General features: G+C 40.8%; 1 protein-coding gene across 1 annotated transcript; it reads left to right on the top strand.

Annotated features, from left to right (window-relative positions):
• Positions 1 to 12,515: 12,515 nt before the first annotated feature.
• Positions 12,516 to 17,322, top strand: LOC147882408 (uncharacterized). Its single transcript, XM_087400236.1, has 3 exons — positions 12,516 to 12,664; positions 16,705 to 16,802; positions 16,901 to 17,322. The coding sequence occupies exons 1-3, from the start codon at positions 12,516 to 12,518 to the stop codon at positions 17,320 to 17,322; spliced, it is 669 nt and encodes a 222-aa protein (XP_087256362.1).
• The last annotated feature ends 4,142 nt before the right edge of the window (positions 17,323 to 21,464 follow it).

The following is a 21,464-nucleotide window of genomic DNA, read 5'->3' as shown; positions in this document are numbered from 1 at the left end:
GAATTAGAAAGAGTGTGGGAGGCTTGGGACAATTGCACTATGGGTAAAAATACTCTAGTCCAGTACATAGCAAATTATAGGGAGGCAGTCCTTAAGCTGAAGGGAATTGATGAATTCCAAAAGATAAGGGGTTTCATGAAAGGTCTTAAAGACACTTATAAGGTTGAGGTGAAAAGAAATTCTCCAAAAACCTTTGAGGAAGCCATTAAGTATGCCCAAATATATGATGATACGACGGGGAAATTTAGAATTGGAACTTCGGAGCAAACAAGTTTTGTTCCAAAGTTCAATAAATTTTCCAATTTGAAAAGGAAGGGGCACTTTAAGAAGGAGGTTCCTCAGGCACCAGCTAAGAAACCTCAAACACAAAATTATCCTCTCTTGAAAAAAGAGGATTATGAAAGGGCCAAGTAAGAAAATCTTTGCTTCAAATGTCTGGGCAAAGACCATGCTGCTTGGAACTGTCCTAAAAATAAATCAGCGGGAGCTAAAGCCCCAAATAGACCTCCACAAAAACAAGTGCATGCGGTGCAAGTGTTATCGCTTAATGGTACTAAAAAGTACACTGAGGTAGAAGTCTATCATGAGGATAGCACCCACATGTGCTGTCTATCATCGGCAATGTGGCAGCTCACCTTTGGTCCTCATGATTTAATGAGGATGCATGGAAAAATTAAGGGGCAAAGAGTGAGAGTGATGGTCGATGATAGTGCAACACATAATTTCTTAAACTACTTGTTACTTAAGAAATTAAAATTGCCTGAGAGTCCCAGTGCCCATAAATATGTGGTCTCTTTGGCAAAGGGCGATGATAAAAAAGTTTGGGACACCATGATACATGGTGTAGAGATGGATATTCAAGGCTTTTAGGATGCCTTGGATTTTCAAATCATGCATCTCGACCGAACAGATGTAGTGTTTGGTCAAGAATGGTTGTATAATCTTGGGCATAGCTTATAGAGGAGTTATCTTAATAACTCCATTATGTTTGAAAAAGAGGGTAGAGTCTTTCAGATTCAAGGAGAACATGATGTGCCTAACTCTCCTCTTATTTGTTCGATGGAATTGGAACGACTACTACACCAAGAACAATGCGAGGTATATCTTTGTGAACTTACTTTTATTGTTGATTTTATGTCTTCTACATCGGAAAGAAGTAATGTTGTTTTTGATAATGTTAAAAAGTATAAATCTTCTTTCAATGATTTAATGTTTAAATTTAAAGATGTTTTTCTGCTTGACTTACCTAATGGTTTACCTCCTGAGAGAGAAGTAGATCATAAAATAGATTTAATTCTTGGATCTTTCCCTGTTTGTAAACCCCCATATAGGCTTAGTCAAATGGAGGAACGTGAGGTCGAAAGACAGTTAACAAAATATCTTAAGAAAGGCCAAATCCAAACAAGTAGTTCACCTTGGTCTGCACCAGTTTTACTGGTAAAGAAAAAGGATGGTACTATGCGTTTATGCATAGATTACCTAGGACTAAATAAAATCACCATAAAAAATAAGTATCCTATGCCTCACATTGATGAGCTCTTTGATCAATTGCAAGGGGCAAAATACTTTACTAAAATTGATTTAAGATCAGGATATCATCAAGTACGAATTAGGGAAGAAGATGTCCCTAAGACATCATTTCGTACTAGGTATGGGCATTATCAATTTAAAGTAATGCCATTTGGATTAACAAACACTCCAGCAACTTTCATGACAATTATGACTAGTGTCTTAAGGCCATATCTAGGAAAATTTGCTGTAGTATTTCTAGACGATATCCTTATTTATAGTAAAACCAGAAAAAAACATTTGGAACATTTGCAAAAAGTGTTTCAACTGCTTAGAGATAATTCACTCTTTGCAAAAGAATCCAAATGTGAATTCTTTGCAAAAGAAGTGAAACACTTGGGACATATAATATCCCAAGAAGGGGTTCGTATGGACCCTGACAAAGTAAGGGCCATATTGGAATGGCCACATCCTACAAATCTAGAAGAATTACATATATTCTTAGGTTTGTCGGGATTCTATAGGAGATTCATCCAAGATTATGCTAAGATTGCTATTTCGATGATGGACCAGCTTAAGGGGAAGGGAAGCACCTTCATATGGGATGAACCTCAAAAGAGAAGTCTTGAAAAATTAAAGGTAGCTATAGCGGCAGCTCCTGTTTTAAAAGTAGTGGATCCCAATGAACCATTCGTGGTTGAGACAGATGCCAGTAATTTTGCTGTTGGGGTAGTACTTATACAAAAAGGTCAACCAGTAGCTTTGAAAGCAAAAAGCTAGATCGTGCCCAACGGAATTACTCGGCATATGAGAAGGAACTATATGCTATAGTCTATGCTTTAAAGAAGTGGAGGCACTATTTATATGGTGCAAAATTTGAGATCATCTTTGATCAAGAAAGCATTAAATGGATTTGTAATCAGCCAGAGCTTAAAGGTAGAAAAGCTAGATGGGCTGAATTAATGCAAGAGTTTGATATACAATTGACATATAGGAAAGGGAAGTTTAATGTGGTAGCAGACTCTCTTTGCTGAATGCCAATTGTTAATGAATTGAGTTTTACTCAATTTCAAAATGATTTCCTAGAGTCCTTAAAAGGGAAATGTGAATTTGATCCTCACTTCTCTGAAATATGGAAAGCAATTAATAACAGGGATCCAACTAATCAAGAGGCTTTCACTGAGGAGTCGTGTGGAAATGGCGACACACCACAGGTTGGTGATAAAGGACTCAAGTGAAGAAAATATACTATTGAAGATGGCTACTTACTCTACAAAGGCAGAGTATGTGTCCCAGATGATAATGACATTAGGTGCCAAATCCTTTTTGAATGTCATGATAGTCCGAGTGCTGGACAGCCGGGAATTCAGAAGACATATGTACTTCTGAAAAGACAATTCTTTTGGCATGGAATAGGAAAGGACGTCCAAGATTATGTATTGAAGTGCCAAAAATGCTAGGTCAATAAGGCTGAATGCCTTAAGGTAGGAGGTCTCCTACACCCATTGGAGATTCCATCTGGCAAATGGGAAAGCATATCCATGGATTTCATTGTGGGACTACCTAGGACACAGAGGGGGCACAACTCTATGTGGGTAATTGTGGATCGGTTGACCAAGATGACTCATTTTATTCCTATCAATGAAGATGTTAAAACTCCAGAATTAGCTAGGCTATTTGTGGAGCATATCTATAGATTGTATGGGTTACCCACCGGTATTATTAGTGACTGGAATAGCAAATTTAACAACCATTTTTGAAGGGATGTGTTTAAGAGGTTGGAAACTTCATTGAATATGAGCACCGCGGATCATCCACAAAATGATGGTCAAACTGAAAGGGTCAATCAAATCATTGAGGATATGCTTCAAGCATATGTAAATAAATGGCAAACTAATTGGGAACAGTATGTGCCCATCTCAGAATTTGCATATAACAGTGCCAAACATTCAGCTACAGGTTTTAGTCCATTCATGATGATGTATGGATTTCAACCTAGAGCCCCAATGACAGTGGGACTTGAAAAAGAGAAGGTTCAAGCGGCCAAAGACTTTCTTGAGGATATGAATCAAATGCTTAAGTTAGCTAAAGATAGCATAAGAAGATCTCAAGATAGAGCACAAAGTTATGCAAACCCCCATCGTAGGAAGTTGGAGTTTGAAGTAAATGAGAAAGTCTACCTTAAGGTACCTGAATCTTCAGAATCTCTAAAAACAAGTAAATGTCCGATGTTATCTCCCAGGTATTGTGGACCATTCACAATACTTAAGAGGATTGGAGAACTTGCTTACAAATTAGCCTTACCCGAGGGATGTAGAGTACATCCAGTTTTTCATGTTAGTAGGCTAAAAAGAAAATTAGGAGATGAGGATAATCTCATTGGAAATGAAGTCCTAGTTGAACTTATTGAACCCGCATCTTTACCACATGAACCAGAAAGAATTTTGGATACACAAGAAAAAAGAACGTGACATACTATATGGAAAGAATATCTGGTTAAGTGGAAAGATAGATCTGAAGAGAGTTCAACATGGGAAAATGTAAGCAGTCTCCAAAGGAGGTTTCCCAATTTTGTTTTCGAGGACGTAAACAATTCTTAAGGGGGAGGGAATGTTATGTCAACTGTAATACCGGGGCTAGGGTCTAGGGGGAAATCCTAGGCCTAGGCAATTAATGGAAGGGTGCATTAGTGAACCTAAAGAGGGGTTTAATGGTAAGGTCCACTTGGACACATGGCGCCATGAGGGTTGGCCACTTGGGAGGTATTGAGCAAGGGGGAGGATTCTAGAAAGAGAGCTCCACATGGTAAGTAGAGGGAGCAGACTGGAATTCGGGGTTGGGTGGAAAATGAGGAGAAGCTCTCGAGGATTCGGGTTCTACAACAAGCACCCTCTATGTTAGTTGGGCTAGGTGGTTCCTCTTCTTCCACTCTTTCTAGCACTCAAAGTGTGTTGGCTCCCATATGCGCTGGTAGGTAGTCAGGTTGGATGGTATCTTCCCCTTTGTTGACCTTGAGTCTACATGCAAATTTCTCGTGGCACTTATGTACCAAGTTCAGATGAAACATCTCCTCAAACATACAGGGCTTCCTCTACAATTACCTCCCAACCACGGATTCAGTGAACTCCTTTGATACCTCTAGTGAACTGCCTTCAGTTCCTTTCCTCATCCACTCTTGTGAACTGCCTTTAGTTCCTTTCCTCATCCATTTTCCATTAGAATCCTCCCCCTTGCTCAACACTTGCCACTTGGCCTACAGCTTTGGTGCCACATGTCCCACAAGGGACTCCTCTCTTTATAGCCCTCTCTAGGACTCCTTATGCACCACCTCATAAATGCCTAGTAGGACTAGGCGTGACCCTAGACCCAAGCCCTTTAGGCACTATTAATGCAAGTGCTGCCAAGCCCTCTGGCTTCTTGCCTTATACCGTGGCCACATGGTATTATAGTTGATGTAACATTCCCTTCCCCTTAAGAGATGTTTATGTCCTCGAAAACTAAATTGGGAAACCTCATCTGGAGACTGCTTACCCTTTCCCATGTTGAACTCTCTTCAGATCTATCTTTCCACTTAACCAAAGATTCTTGCCATGTAGTATGTCATGTTCTTTTTTCTTGTTTATCTAGAATTCTTTTGGGTTCATGTGGTAACGATGTAGGTTCAATGAGTTCAACTAGGACTTCATTTCTAATGAGATTATCATCTCCTAATTTTCTTTTTAGCATACTGACATGAAAAATTGGATGTACTCTACATCCTTCAGGTAAGGCTAATTTGGAGTTTTAACATCTTCATTAACATGAATGAAATGAGCCATCTTGGTCAACCGATTGACAATAACCCACATAGAGTTGTGCCCCCTCTATGTCCTAGGTAATCCCACAATGAAATCCATGGAGATGCTTTCCCATTGCCAGATGGAATCTCCAATGGGTGTAGGAGACCTCCTAACTTAAGGCGTTCAGCCTTATTGACCTGGCATTTTTGGCACTTTAATACATAATCTTGGATGTCCTTACCTATTCCAGGCCAAAAGAATTGTCTTTTCAGAAGCACATATGTCTTCTGAATTCCTAGTTGTCTAGCACTTGGACTATCATGACATTCAAAAAGAATTTGGAGCCTAATGTCATTATTATCCGAGACACATACTCTACCCTTGTAGAGCAGGTAGTCATCTTCAATAGCATATATTTTCCACTTGAGTCCTTTATCACCAACCTATGGTGTGTCGCCATTTCCATGCGACTCCTTAGTGAAAGCCTCTTGATTAGTTGGATCCCTATTTCTACTTGCTTTCCATATTTCAGAGAAGTGAGGATCAAACTCAAAATTTCCCTTTAAGGACTCTAGGAAATCATTCTGAAATTGAGTAAAACTCAATTCATTAACAATTGGCATTCGGCTAAGAGAGTTTGCTACCACATTGAACTTCCTTTTCCTATATGATGTCAATTGTATATCAAACTCTTGCATTAACTCAGCCCATCTAGCTTTTCTACCTTTAAGCCCTAGCTGATTACAAATCCATTTAATGCTCTCCTGATCAAAGATGATCTCAAATTTTGCACCATATAAGTAGTGCCTCCACTGCTTAAAAGCATAGACTATAGCATGCAGTTCCTTCGCATATGTCCAGTAATTCATCTAACTTTTTGCTTTCAAAAGCCATTGGTTGACCTTTTTGTAAAAGTACCCCCAATAGCAAAATCATTGGCATCTGTCTTAACCATGAATGGTTCATTGGGATCCACTACTTTTAAGATAGGAGTTGCTACTATAGCTACTTTTAATTTTTCCAAACTTCTCTTTTGAGCTTCACCCCATATGAAGGTGCTTCCCTTCCCCTTAAGCTGGTCCATCATCCAAACAACAATCTTAGCGTAATCCTAGATGAATCTCCTATAGAATCTTGACAAACCTAAGAATATATGTAATTCTTATAGATTTGTCAGATGTGGCTATTCCAATATGGCCCTTACTTTGTCAGGGTCCATACGAACCCGTTCTTGCGATATTATATGTCCCAAGTATTTCACTTCTTTTGTAAAGAATTCACATTTTGATTCTTTAGCAAAGAGTGAATTATCTCTAAGTAGCTGGAACACTTTTCGCAAATGTTCCAAATGATTTTTTCTAGTTTTACTATTAATAAGGATATCATCTAAAAATACTACAACAAATTTCCCTAGATATGGCCTTCAGACACTATTCATACTTAGTGTCATGAAAGTTGCTGGAGCATTTGTTAATCGAAATGGCATTACTATAAATTGATAATGCCCATACCTAGTATGAAATGAGGTCTTAGGAACATCCTCTTCCCTAATTCATACTTTTGGTGATATCTTGATCTTGAATCAATTTTAGTAAAGTATTTTGCCTCTTGTAATTGATCAAAGAGCTCATCAATGCGAGGCATAGGATACTTATTTTTTATGGTGATTTTATTTAGTCTTGGTAATCTATGCATACATGCATAGTACCATCTTTTTTCTTTACTAGTAAAACTAGTGCAGACCAAGGTGAGCTACTTGGTTGGATTTGGTCCTTCCTTAGATATTTCATTCATTTTCTTTCGACCTCACGTTCCTCCGTTTGACTAAGCCTATATGGGGGTTTACAAATAGGGGTAGATCCAAGAATTGAATCTATTTTATGATCTTCTTCTCTCTCAGGAGGTAAACCATCAGGTAAATCGGAGGGAAAAACATCTTTAAATTCAAACATTAAATCATTGAAAGAAGATTAATACTTTTTAGCATTATCAAAAACAACATTACTTCTTTTCGATGCAGAAGACATAAAATTACTAATAAAAGTTAGTTCATAAAGATATACCTCGCATTCTTCTTGGTGTAGTAGTCATTCTAATTCCATTGAACAAATAAGAGGAGAGCTAGGCACATCATGTTCTCCTTGAATCTAGAAGACTCTATCCTCTTTTTCAAACACAATGGAGTTATTGAGATAACTCCACTGTAAGCTATGCCCAAGACTATACAGCCATTCTCGACCAAGCAATACATCAGTTTGGTCGAGATGCATGATTTGGAAATCCAAGGCATCCTGATAACCTTGAATATCCACCTCTGCACCATGTATCATGGTGTCCCAAACTTTTTTATCATTGCCCTTTGCCAAAGAGGCCACATATTTATGGGCACTAGGACTCTCAGGCAATTTTAATTTATGAACTAACGAGTAGTTCAAGAAATTATGTGTTGCACTATCATTGACCATCACTCTTACCCTTTGCCCCTTAATTTTTCCATGCATCCTCATTAAATCATGAGGAACAAGTGTGGGCTACCACATTGCCGATGATAGACAACACATGTGGGTGCTATCCTCATAATAGACCTCTACCTCAATGTACTTTTTAGTACCATTAAGCAGCAAGACTTGCACCACATGTACTTATTTTTGTGGAGGTCTATTTGGGGCTTTAGCTCCCGCTTGTTTATTTTTAGGGCAGTTCCAAGCAGCATGGTCTTTGCCTAAACATTGACGCAAAGATTTTTTTGCCTAGCCCTTTCATAATCCTCTTTTTTCAAGAGAGGATAATTTTGTGTTTGAGGTTTCTTAGGTGGTACCTGAGGAACCTCCTTCTTTCTCTGAAGTTCCAACTTTGAATTTCCCCATCGTATCATCATATATTTGGGCATACCTAATGTCTTCCTCAAAGGTTTTAGGAGAATTTCTTTTCACATCAACCTTATAAGTGTCTTTGAGACCTCTCATGAAACCCCTTATCTTTTGGAATTCATCAATTCCCTTTAACTTAAGGATTGCCTCCCTATAGTTCATTATGTATTGGACGAGTGTTTTTACCCATAGTGCAATTATCCCAAGCCTCCCACGCTCTTTCTAATTCATTTTTTGGTAAAAACTCTTTTAGGAAGGCTTGTTCAAACTCAGTCCAATACCTAAGAATTCTCACTTTCCCTGAGGCTCATCCACCATTTGTAGGCTTTATTTTCAAGGGAAAGACTTGCTTCCACGACTTGATTTTCAAGGGGGTATTCCTGAGTCAATGGAAGTCGTGCCACTTTTGCAAGAATGTATTAATTGCATCTTTATTATGCAAGGGGTATTCTTGAGTCGATGGAAGTCTTGCCACTTTTGCAAGAACGTATTAATCGCATATTTATTATGCTCTTTTTCTTCCCTATTAAAAATTGGTGGTTTCAAGTCCTTAAGGATATTATAGGTTTCTCTAAGTCGAGAGGTGAACCTCTCAAATTGATTAGGAGGAATCGGTTATTTTTTAGCAAATAGTTACCGATTGAGAATCGGCTAACTTAGTTATGACTTCAGCTAGGGTTTTTAATATATCACTAATAACCTAGTTGTGTTTCTATATTTCGCGTTCAAGTTTCAAGTTTAGTGAATTCCATATATGGAATTCCATAATCACCATAGTCTATGTCCTCCATTTCCACGTTATCCTCTTGAGTTTCAATTTGTGCCTCCTCATGTGTTTCCTCTCCAACTATCGCTTTTCCTTTTCTAGCCCTTTTCTCGGCTCTCTAACCATAGCATTCCTTTCTAGAGTTGTCATTTTAAAGATGTGTATTTTCCAAAAATTCTAAAGCAAAGCGCTTTATGTCAAAGAGAAAAATATGATGCCCACTTCCCTGATATTTGTTCAAAGTTTTGGATATGTCTTTTGAATTTGAACCCGCTCTTGTTGCACCACGTAAGTTATAATTCTCCAATCCCGCTCTCAAACTTCTCCACTTAATCTTCAAACCTCATCTTTAAATTTGGAGAGGCTAAAATGACTTGGACTGCCTTGGAGAGCGGGGTAGAAATGTATGCGATGAGATGAAATGGCTTTTTTCCCAAAGGTTTTTAAACCTTGGGATGATGTGGCAGTGGCCTCCTTTGCTTCTTGTGTCTCTGTGTACATAAATCAATGTGCACAGGAGTTGAAAGCCTTTAAGCCTCTATCAAGCCACTATTTCTTCCCCTCTTCTTCCCTTGAATCGAGGTTTCAGTAATCTATCAAAATGCTAGGCATTGGAAGGATTTTCTCTATGCATGGAATTAGTGGAAAGATCCTCATGGAAGCAGTTTTGCAACACCTGCACGTCACCGAAATCTCTTCTCGACTGGTTCTTTTCCAATGTTCGGAGTTAAGACTTAGGAATGCCTAAGTCAGCCTGAGCGTCTGGAGGAGCACGGCTTTGAGAGCACAACGATTGCAGATATTCTGAAGTCAAATGAACCTCTACACAAATTGAGCTATAAATGGATGGGATGGGTGAGTCCTAAACAGTCCAGTAGCATGAAGGGCATCGCTGTAGATAGTGCTACGAGAAGGCACATAAAGTCTTGGTAGTCTCCGCTCAACTGTGCATCTGCGTGTACAAACTCTGTGTCTCCGATTGTGAGAGCTCCCTTTACTTTTTATAATGGCTCAGATACCAACGACACATCTCGTCAAACATAGAGGGCTTCCTGTGCAATTACCTTCCAACCACGGATTCCGTGAGCTCCTCTGAGACCTCTCATGAACTACCTTTAGTTCCTTTCCTCATCCACTTTCCATGTGGAGCTCTCCTTCCAGAATACTCCCCCTTGCTCAGCACTTGCCACTTGGCCTCTAGCTTTGGTGCCACATGTCCCACAAGGGTTTCCTCTCTTTATAGCCCTTTCTAGGACTCCTTATGCACCACCTCATATATGCGTAGGCCTAGGCATGACCCTAGACCCAAGACCTTTAGGCCCTATTAATGCAAGTGCTGCCAAGCCCTCTAGCTTCCTGCCTTATACCGTGGTCACATGGTATTATATGTGATGTAATATATGAGCATCTATTAAGCATTGTTTCTCTAGGACTGGGTCTGGATAAGCTCTTGTATGAGCAGGTGTGGAGGTGAGGCTTTAGGCCCTATCGATTCGGTTTGTTTATGTCTGGATATGGGGGCATACTAGGATCATCCAAGGAAGGGGCTCATCCAGTTGCAGAGATGGTGGCCAGGATGGTTGTTTCCTCATGTGAATTGTCTTAGATGAGCAATTGATTCGTTCCTTCACCTACCCTGGTAACCGTTGGTCTGTGGGGACTGAATCACCTCAAGAAGTTGAGACGTGGAAGCCCCCCCCTTCCTTGCCTACTTCTTCACCTCCTTGCCTAAGCCCTTTACCTACATCCCATGATGGTGACCTTCAAGGGCACTACTGCTACTTGACCTTGTTGTATGCTTAGCAAACTAATACTAGTGCTTGGGTGGGGTGGCTAGAGTCACTGGCCTCCTTAGGGGACAATCCTTAAATAAATGCTCCACTCCATATCCAACACCCAAGGAAGTGGGCCCAGTTGAGGAAGGCACCATTGGAGTGAGATCCTTGTAAGGATAGTCCTTTATGGCCCTTGGCATTTGAAGCATGACACGAGAGGGCTCATTGCTCCCTTATATGGAAATTCACTTGCCCTATGTTGCCCTTGACATGTATAGCATTGGATTGGGGTGTGCTAAAGAATTCATGTCCCTTTCCCTCTGGGGTATGGGGGCTATTTGATATACTGAGACATGTTGATTCTCAAGTAAAATGTAGTGGCTTATGATGCCACTTCCTTCCTCATAAAGGTGATAGTTAGGGTGGCCATGATCATGCTCAGGCTCTTCCCAACCACTAGGTAATTCCTTCACCAATACTTGATTAACCAGAGTTATGCAAGGTAAGGGTGGTTGTGGTCCTAGTACGAGTGGTGTTAACGGAGCATGTTGTGACCTACATTTCCCTTGATAGGCAAGAGGGGCTCTTGGTGCATTCATTGGGTTGGGTGGGGCCATTAAGGCTGGTTGGGGCCTTTGTTAGTAGATTGGTTGAGGAAGGACCTTTGGAAACTAGCACTGGGAGGTATCGTGGTTCCCCAATCTATAGCAGTGTGCACAATAGAGTATTGGCCTTGCCTTGAGGCAAGGGCACTCATTTGAGGGATTATTTCCATTTCATACCCCACACCAAACATTTTCTCTTCAAGGGAATAGGTGGGGTCGATGCTTCCTTGGATGTTTCTGCCCTTCATTGTTAGCCTAGCTGGATCAATAGGCCAGATATGCTAACTCTCCCATATCTAAGTGCTAGGGCCCCTTACTCTCTTCCTTGGTAGGCTTCATACTAGAAGACCTTACCGTGTGCGATGCATTTCTGCTTCTTGCCTTGCATCGCTTGATGTGCCATTGCAAAAGTTTCTTGATCCCTTGGCCTTGATGTTGAGGTAGGTGGTAAGAAGAAATAGTCTTAGCGTTCTAGTTTTCTTGATTTCTCATGCTTTATTTTTTTTTCAATGTTTTCAAAAGTTGTATGACTCCTAGCGAAGAGAAACTTGAGAGTGAGATTGTTTGAGTTATGGTTCTTTTTTTTTTAAGCAACCAGTCTAGGAAGAAAGACTGTTGTTGATGTAAAGCGTGAAACTTATTCCAATATTTGAAAAGAGGAGCCATAGCTTGATGTTTTAAATAAACGCGTTAAATGCGGAGAGCAGGTTAAAAAAGGTATTGTTGCCAAACAAAGTTTAGAACATTGCTTCAATTTTAAGCATCACCTACAGGCATGCAACATGCAAACAACCAAGCCATTGTGCTAGCACCTACACTCTTCGCCAACGCAAACAGCTTGCTGATTTTGCTGATAGAAGCATTGTTGGAGTATGTCCTGCATTGCTTTGCTTTTGAAGGCAAAGTCCTTGCAAAAAATGGGACATTCAAAGCCAAGGATGCTACATACACCGTGTTTATGCAACTTGATCTAACTGACCAAAACTGTGATCAGATAATTACTCTACATGTTCCACATGCGTTTGTGCCTCAGTTTTGCGATGCATTACAAGTAGATGACTTCATCAGGGTAGAAGGCCCATCTTTGCAAAGCGAGGCTCAGGGGAAGGAGGAACTTTATCTTTTTCACTACACCTAGATGCCACAACAGTGATATTGAAAGGTGAGCCTTTCGAGGGCAGCATATCCTTGACAACGTCATATATGTTTACATGCCCAGTGTAGCGTATCAGTTAGAGACCCTCAAAGCACCTTTCACCATGGTAATTGAAAGAATTGCATTTGTCATCATCAAAGTTGATTTAGATGACCCGTCAACGGACCAAGTCTTTGTGGCAGATGGTCTTAATCCTGAGGATCAGTGCGCAACCATACGTGCACATCGCAACATAGTTGTAGCTTGCTAAATTCTCCATTTGCAATCAGCACTTGACTTGCTCCATCTACGTTGCAGCTATCGTTCATCATGAATAGAAGACACACACTTACCCAACTCATTGAGGACTTTGTTGACGAGGGAATTGTGATGTACGTGGCTAAGAACATTTCTTACATGCGGGCCCGACATGCACTAGGAGTGACGTTCGACTTTACCATTCTCAAGAATGTTCCACAAGGCAGCTTGCAAACAACTTTAGAAAATGCCTTTGCACAACATGTCTCACAATTAGGATATGGATTGAAGGTACACAACAATGCTTAATACAACTCTGCACATGCTTCTACCTCACTCCAGCTGTAATAATTCTTGGAAGGTTGCTGGTGTGCTACACTTTGTTGGCTTGAACAATCCGTTGGTTGAATACCATTGCAACAATTACGGAGGAGTGCGAGTAAGCCGAGACCCTGCTAGGCTATACTGCTATAGCTGTGACAACGTCCAGACAATTCAGCAAGTGCCTTGCCTTAAGGGGTGCATCACCTTGTGCGACACGGCAACCAGGTGGCTTTGCAGCTTCGTGGGCCACATGTGGACGGGGATTGCATTGTCCATTCCTTGAATTTCATAGTCTAAGCGTTGTTGCAACAAGGTCAATGTTACTAGACAAACACCCAATGGTCGAGTTCACGGTGAATAGCTTGGGCTATGTCACAAACTTTGTAAAGGCTACTTAGCTAGGATGGAGTACATGGTTTGTCTTGCTATGTACATAGGTGAGATTTGCTTGTTTGGATTCCTTGCTTGATTTGTAGTTTTTATTGGCACATTGTACATAGCCATTTATAGATGCATACGTAGCTACTTGTTTATACAAATTTTCGCACTATCAAAAAAAAATTTTGTACAGGAAACCAAAAAGGTGTTCAGCTCACACTGTGCTATCACAAATCTTGTGTAAAGAAATGGACTTAAACATTGACATCAGACCTGAGGAACAAGTCTAGACTTTCTTGCACAATGCCCACAAAACACGGATGCCTTTGTCTGCTTACACTGCTTCTACCCTTCAACTCAGCATGCAACAGTTGCTAGAATACTCAAAGCAACTTTCTTTACAATAAGTTCTAGCACGGACTTAGCAAGATACACTACACAACTCAGCCGCAACCATGACAACATGACTCAAGTAGAAGGATTTGGCTCTTATCACTCAACAATGCATGAATGTCTTGTTAGGCTACACGAGGAAACAACACGATCTTTCCTATTAGGCTACAGGAGTATGATGAAAGGGAAAGATTTGCCAAAGACTTTCTAGGCTGAAGCATGTAACACGACAATTTACATTCTAAATTGTAGCTAAACGAAGGCTGTGAATGGAATGATTCCACTTCAGGCCTTTTCTAGTAAGAAACCTTCAGCTGCTTCATGGAGGCTTTTGGAAGAGACTTGCTGGAGAGGCATCTTCATCGACTTGGCATTGGGCCGAAAAAGTAAGTTTACTTTCGGGTGGACATTGAGGGGGGGTGTTAGATATCAATGCTCCACTCTCGTGTAACTATGCGAGAACCAGCTAACTCTACTTGTAAGCCCCCCATATGAGGAGAAGGCATTTGAATAGTTGGGTTATCCGGTAGGCCCTGGTTTGGATACCAGATGGGGGCCATGTGTAGCCTGATGGCTGGACGGCTTCAGATAGAGTTGGCACACTGCCAACTAGGCTACATGCAAGTGCGGGAAGGCATTCCATGACTGACCGCACTGAGGGTAGACAGAGCATTTCCTGGGGTAGCCCACTCTCGGGTTGCGGGGCCTGTTTGGAGCCCGAGATGATCCCAGATGGCTCTGGGCCAAACGTTGACCTTAGATCAATTGCTCTATTTTGACCCTCAGTCGGCTATTTTGGGTGGACTGGGTCGGTCACCCAATTAGGTCTAACCAACTATGAGTGGTGGCTATATAAGAGCAAGCCTGTGAAGCCCATTATCATCACTGGCTACAGCAACCCTGCTTCCTTAGCATCTAGCCTCCGTGCTCTACTATTTCGAGCATGCCATTGAAGCTTCTCACACATGGGCGCACGGTTGGGAGGCAGCGCCATCTATTGTATCAATTTTACAGTAATCCAATTTTTGATTCTCCATACTATCTGCTTTTCTCTCTTGCATACGAGATCCTGTTATCTATTGAGCATAGACGTTGTATTGTTTTCTTACAATCTAGGCCAGGTTCCTTCTGGCAGACATATATCCAACACTATGAGCTATCAGAACCCATGCGCCAGGAAAACAAGGGCTTCCTACAAATCCTAAATAGAATTTGCATGGGATCACAAATAGAAAATGACATTCAAATGCTCAACAACAACCACTTCAAGACACAAGCAAACAAAGAAAGCATACTGCACTTATTCTTCACAAACAACAAGAAAGACAACCACAATGAGTACATTTTCAATACATTCAAAGAAGAACCTCACATAATCAAAGTGATTGACATCAAGCATAAAAACTAAAACCAAAAAATATCAATCCCAAAAGACCACAGGAAAACATGTGGGCTTCATCAACAACTCCAACTCAAACTAGGTATGATCATTGAAGTTTGCTCAGGAAATCTTGATATCAACGATTGCATCGTAAACGGGGCAGATGGTGTCTTCAAAGGAAAATGCTTCCTTGCCAAACCACACATTGTCTGGATACAATTTATTGACCCCAAAGCAGGAGCACGCACTCTCTACGAGAACAAAAACCTGTACAACAATGAGATACCATCATCATGGACACCAATGACACGCATTGCAAAGGAATTCCAGATAGGAAACAACCAGCTCAACACAATCACAAGAAAACAGTTTCCAATACAACCCACTGCTGCCAGGACAATCCATCATTCTTAAGGACTAACATTGGAAACAATGGCATTCGACCCCAAGGAAATAAAAACACGCGGTCTAGTATACATTGCATTGTCAAGAGTACGCTCACTTGAAAACCTATATTTGCTCTCCCCATTGCAACTTAAAAAAATAAAGGTAGACACAGTAGTTCTACAAGAAATAAAAAGGTTGCAAACTTGCTACCCATGGTCGTTCGACCAAGAAAACTTTGCACACGAACAAAACAAAGAAAACACACTACAAACATTGAACACAAGGTAAAAAAGGCACACTACGATGACCTCTTGCATTCAAACAGCATCCTAGCCGCTACCATTCTTTGCCTCCAAGAAACGCACCCAAAAAAACTACCAACTTTAGCCATGCCAAAATTCAAAAACACCAGCACAACAGAAGGCCTAGGCCTCGCCACATATTACAAAGACAATGTCACATGGCTACATCAAAAAGCAGTATAGCAGAGAGCATATGTGCAAGCCTACTAATGATTTTTTGTACGCAAAGTGAACAAGAAATTGCCATCTTACCTATACAAATCACCAACAACAAACACAAGCACACTGGTACAAAACATACAATCACAAATGACCACGATAAACAAAAATATCACCACATACATCATAGGTGACTTCAACTTTCACTACCACTCCAACGGCGCAGCGGTGGCAAATAAAATCCAACAACTCATGGACCAAACAATATGATGCAACAAATAACTGCACCAACAACAATTCACAGAACTACGATTGACCAAATATGGACAAATGACCCAAACACAAAAAAAAAACCTACACAAACTATGTATAGTGGTCTGACCACTCACTCCTATACACTCCATTACTCCAACTAAAACCCACCACAAGTCCACTACGCCATGAAAAAACAAAAGGCAGGCCAATTGCAGGAACTTCACCTTGTTTAAATATAATGGAGGCATTCTTTTTGTTTTTTGTGGTGAATGAAACGAGACAAAGCAGAAAAGGACGTCTGCAATCAGGAACGTGGGAGAAAGAATTCAGATCGAGAGGCCTGGAGGGATCCACGTGGCAAGACGGCCGGCTTTGGATGCTTATAGTCAAAAGATCTATTCTTTGCTTCTTTTATGCCACTGCTTCAGATCTTCCGTGCCTCGCTTCATCTTCGCCTCACTTCTCATGGCCCTCCCCTTCCCCACGCTTGCCCTCCCTTCCACCGTTCGTCACGATTGCGGTGGAGGTCAGCACTACCGTCGTTGCGGTATGGAGCTTTAAAGGGAAACGAGTTGCTGATCCTTTAAGATGATCAACTGACGTGCATGTCTGAGTTTTGTGCAGGTGAGTACGCGGACAATGTGGATGCGAGTATGATGATGTTGAGAAAACGCCTGCAGGAACTGATCGCGAGGCGCGAAGCCGCTAATCGTGCTCAACATCTTCGGCATTTGGACGGAGGTGACTGCTCCAATATCGTGGACGCAGACATGATGGTGCTAAGGAAACGCTTGCAGCCTCATGAGGAAGCGCGGCAGGGTCAGGAAAACTGGATGAAATGGGAAAAGGACTACTATTTGATCTATCAAGAGGAGATACGCTGCCTCATGGCGGATTTACAGCACCAACTGCTAACCTGTCGGCCCAGCGTGTTCATCTTCCTTGTAGCTTGTACATCGATGTTTTTGTCAATAGGAGGAGTCTACACTCTATCTACCATCATGTCCCGGCTTGTTTCCCTGGTAACAAGCCTGCATTCCCGCTGAGGATTGCGCACTTGTCTTGGGCGTGCACTGATTGCAATGTTACATGTTTATTATCATGGTTGGAGAGAAGTCTATTTATTTTGTACTCCATAATCATTGATTTTTCAAGCGTTCAAATTCTTTGAGGACATTGGAATCAACTTTGATGTGCTAGTTGGCCCTTCAAGGGTCCTAAGGGATGATGGTTAGTGAGTTGCTAATCAAGGGCCATAGTTTTGAAGTTAGTTCATTTGGTCAATTTGACCTTGCAAATGATGGTCACTATGAGGCTCAAAGGTGGGTTCGTAGAAGTTTAAGGGTTTCTAATGTGTTTAGGGTTTAAGCTTTTTGTTTGCTTCTGAGGTCCTAAATGCTTTTGTCTTTTACCCTAAAGCTTTTGTCTTTTGTTAGGTATTTCTCTCTAAAGATGGAGACTCTCTTTGTCTCTTGTATGACACCACATTTATATTACTCTTGCTAAAATAGGCATGTCCCTACTTTTATTTAATGGCCCATCCACCACACACACACACACACACACATACACCTTTTCACCTCTTTTCTCTCCTCTCTTTCACTCATTTACCTTTCCGATATTCCATGACACTCCAAAAGGTAGGGCCATAGCGGGATCCCCACCTTGTATTCTATTGGATTGATGATGAATAAATTTTTAGGGTTGCGTACACAGGATAGGACAGTGTATGCAAGGCCATGGGATTTGATGGAAGAGGGATCAAATGCTAGTGAGTCCATGGACAGGCCTTGAGAACAGTGGATTGTTATTGCAGCAGCTACTACTGGTTGTATCAAAAATTATGTTCGAGAGACTATATTGAAGTGGTTTTTCCCGACTTTGAATTCACGAGTGATTGGATGTATTGGTGTCCAAGTGGATGGGATTTTGTAGTTGTAGATATGTTTCTTGTTGAGACGTGCTATTTTACCGATGTTGTTATTGAAGAGGACCCAAAGAACATGTGATTCTTTATTTTTACTTGAGTATTTGAATATTCCATCTGCACCATTGACCAAGCCATCTAAAATGTCCAAATTTTTAGAGCATATTTATACTATCATTCCTAACTTTAAATGCAAGTTTTTGTGCAAACCACCAGTGTTTTTTGGGTCTGCTGGCATTGCTACACTACTACACACGGATCCTAATTGCGATGTTTACGTACCGATGTTTAGGGCGCATGGGGCACTAATCATCGTTATGAAAAACGTGTCTCGTAAAGCGTCGCTATATAGTGACGTTAGGTAAACATCGCTATATAGCGACTATTACAAAAGTTGCTATAGCGACTTTTAAGTGTAGCTATATAGCGACATTGATATACTATTTTATAGCGACGTTTTCCAAAGAGGTTTTTTACTCATATAGGCCTTAAAAGTTAGTTTTTTCCAATGACAAATTTTTTTAAATTTTCATACATGTTTCATCTCATAGAGATAAAAATATGAGAGCATGTACATCAAGCCTTTGAAGCTCATATATTCATGTCCAAGTTTGAGATGAAAAAAATCAATTGAGAGCATTTACATCAACTGTTTCATCTTGAGCCAAGTCTAAGGCGCCAAACAAGTCTATCTCCAACTCTATACCGAGTTGATCTCCTATATAATCATCGTACTCTAGCATCGTACGTTCACCTAAAAGTACTTGATCATCTTCTTCAATAAAGTGTGGTGATTCTTGATGATTGTTGTCTTCTTCCTCAATATCATGATCTCCATCTTCCTCCCGTGCGATGTCATTATGCACATCTTCCTCTTGGCTCATATTGTGATCTTCATCTTCTTCGCTAGATTCATTGGGATCAATTGGATCCGGCATTGGTAGTGGCATCTCCATATCCACATCTCTATCTTCAAAAATTTGCTTACTTCATGGTGCAACTTGGATCACGTACCACCATCTTGGATCAGAACCATTTGGATGAAAAACCGCCTATATTGAAGATGGGTGCCAAATGTCATCAATTGTATATATGAAAATATGCTCAAGTACATGTATCAATGGATCTTTAAAAATGAAAGCTTTGATTAATTAAATAATTAGTATGCACCTGCTCACAGTGCTCAGGAAGAACAAAAGTATCACTTTCATTGGTCCAATGTTTGGTGGAGTTTATTGCAAAGAAACAGCTACTACCTTTTCTCACTGCGGCATGGGGACCATTGTAAATAGTTCTAAACCATTTTACATCAAGAATGAAAATACTAAATCATCTGAAATCAACTTCACAGATGTCGTGTATGGTTCCACACAATAATCCAACTGTGAGGAGAGAAGATTGGTATCTGAAGCACTTGCTCGGCTATCTTGTGTGAAGTTAGCCATGACTCCACAATCATACGTGACTCTCTTTGAAACGATGCGTTCCACGCAAAAATGTCATCCATATGACCATAATGCACTGTACCAATCAAGTGACATGTGAGTGGGAAGAAGAGCCGAATCCCGTGGATATGGTTGCGATCACCTGTACATTACTCTGAATCTTGTCCTTGCATTTATTCTTTCTGCTTTAGCCACTTCATATCCTCTTCATATCTCTCAATCCACTTCTGCATCTTAGGGCTATTGAGGATACAAAACTTATTGAATTTCTCCATTTGCTCTTCACTCATCTTTCTTTCAATCCCTTTTCCTTGGGAAACCTCGCCAATGATGCGATCATCATCCTTGTTATGCCAAGCTTGCGGCATATCGGGATCCGTGGATGCAAGAAACTCTATGATATATACTAATGACTCTTGCACAAGCCATCCCTCTGCCATGCTTGCTTCTAGTCTTACTCTTTGTCTTACAAATCCCTTTAAAGTTTTCATAAACCGCTCGAGAAAAAACATCCATCGACTATGAACGGTACCTGCAATAGCCACCTCATCAACTATGTGCACAAGCAAGTGGACTTGAGTTGTCATAATGCTCGAGGGAAAGTGCTTCTCAAGCAAGCATACGGCTTTGATGGATTCTACTGTAGCCTTCTCGATGCTCGATATGGAGTTTCAGGAGATCTCTTTTTGAGATATCCACCTATTTCACATGTCCATGTAAGATATTTTCATAATCAGTCTACAGATTAATCAGCTTAAATTGAAGAAAATGCAATCAATGCGATTTGATAGTAAGTATACCTCACAATACCACAGATCTTGAATATAGCTTTCTAACATCTTCTTGTAAGCACCCTTTTATTGTAATTGGGAGGATGAACTATCAAAGCAACAAAGAAGTCATGTCAACAATATAACATAATCATAATTATGCTAACGCATCACGATTATCGATACACTAATTCTACTTAGAATACCTGTAAGTCCTTCTGCCATGATCATGGGACTTGAGCCCACTAAGCTTATTGTCCTTTGAAAATGCTCCTTTCAAGCAACGCATGTACCCTGTCGGTGTTTGAAAAGAGGCAATGTCTACCTTGATTGCTGCCTCCTCCCTCGTAGAGAGGATCCTCGTTGCTTTCAGGAGGACAACTTTTCCCGAAGCATGCACTTGGGGCCACAAACGAGACATCCTATTCATAGCATGCAAGTCTTCTCGCACTCCTCTCAAGTCTTTGGAACCAACCAAATGTGCCCAAATAGTAGCCCTCACATTCTTGAAGATATGCATGGGATCCAAGAGATGATTGATTTGTAACTGACCCCAATAAGGAAGCTCGTGAAAGATAGATAGCCTCTTCATACCAGGAGGAGGTTCCTCTCCATTCGCCCAAGCTTGAATCCAGTCACTTGCCTTCAAATATGATGGTGGTGGATCAAGCTGACCTCCACGTGCGAGATGGTTGAGCGAAAGGTATCGAGCATGACCTTCATAAACATTTTTCCTCATATGTTTGGAGTAGCGTGCAAGCGATTTCAAACCTGGTCCACAAACAGGACAAGCATGGTACCCACTTGTAATAAGTCCTGCATGCGTGCATGAATGTGTTAGTATAAGACATGCATGCGAAAGAGAGTCATAAAAGCATAATCCCTCATTATACATGTAGAGACACAACCACGTACCTGTGCACTCTCCATATCCTGGGTAGTCATGCATGGTCCACATCAAAATACCCCTGACCAAAATATCATTGGTATGTCTAGGAGCTCTGAAAATATCAAATACCTGCACTCCTCTCCAGAATATCTGTAAC

This window comes from Dipteris shenzhenensis, chromosome 29, assembly GCF_047967505.1.
Source record: "Dipteris shenzhenensis isolate YYH24624 ecotype China chromosome 29, Dip_SZ_1.0, whole genome shotgun sequence".
Lineage (NCBI taxonomy): Eukaryota > Viridiplantae > Streptophyta > Polypodiopsida > Gleicheniales > Dipteridaceae > Dipteris > Dipteris shenzhenensis.
This window is presented reverse-complemented; position numbering and strand designations above follow the sequence as displayed.

Excerpts from the sequence above, each read along its gene's own strand:
- LOC147882408 (XM_087400236.1), top strand. The coding sequence starts at position 12,516 with ATGCCCAGTGTAGCGTATCAGTTAGAGACCCTCAAAGCACCTTTCACC. Across the intron at positions 12,665-16,704 it reads GGTCTTAATCCTGAGGATCA|ATCTTCCGTGCCTCGCTTCA; the intron begins GTGCGCAACCAT and ends CCACTGCTTCAG. Across the intron at positions 16,803-16,900 it reads TCGTCACGATTGCGGTGGAG|GTGAGTACGCGGACAATGTG; the intron begins GTCAGCACTACC and ends AGTTTTGTGCAG.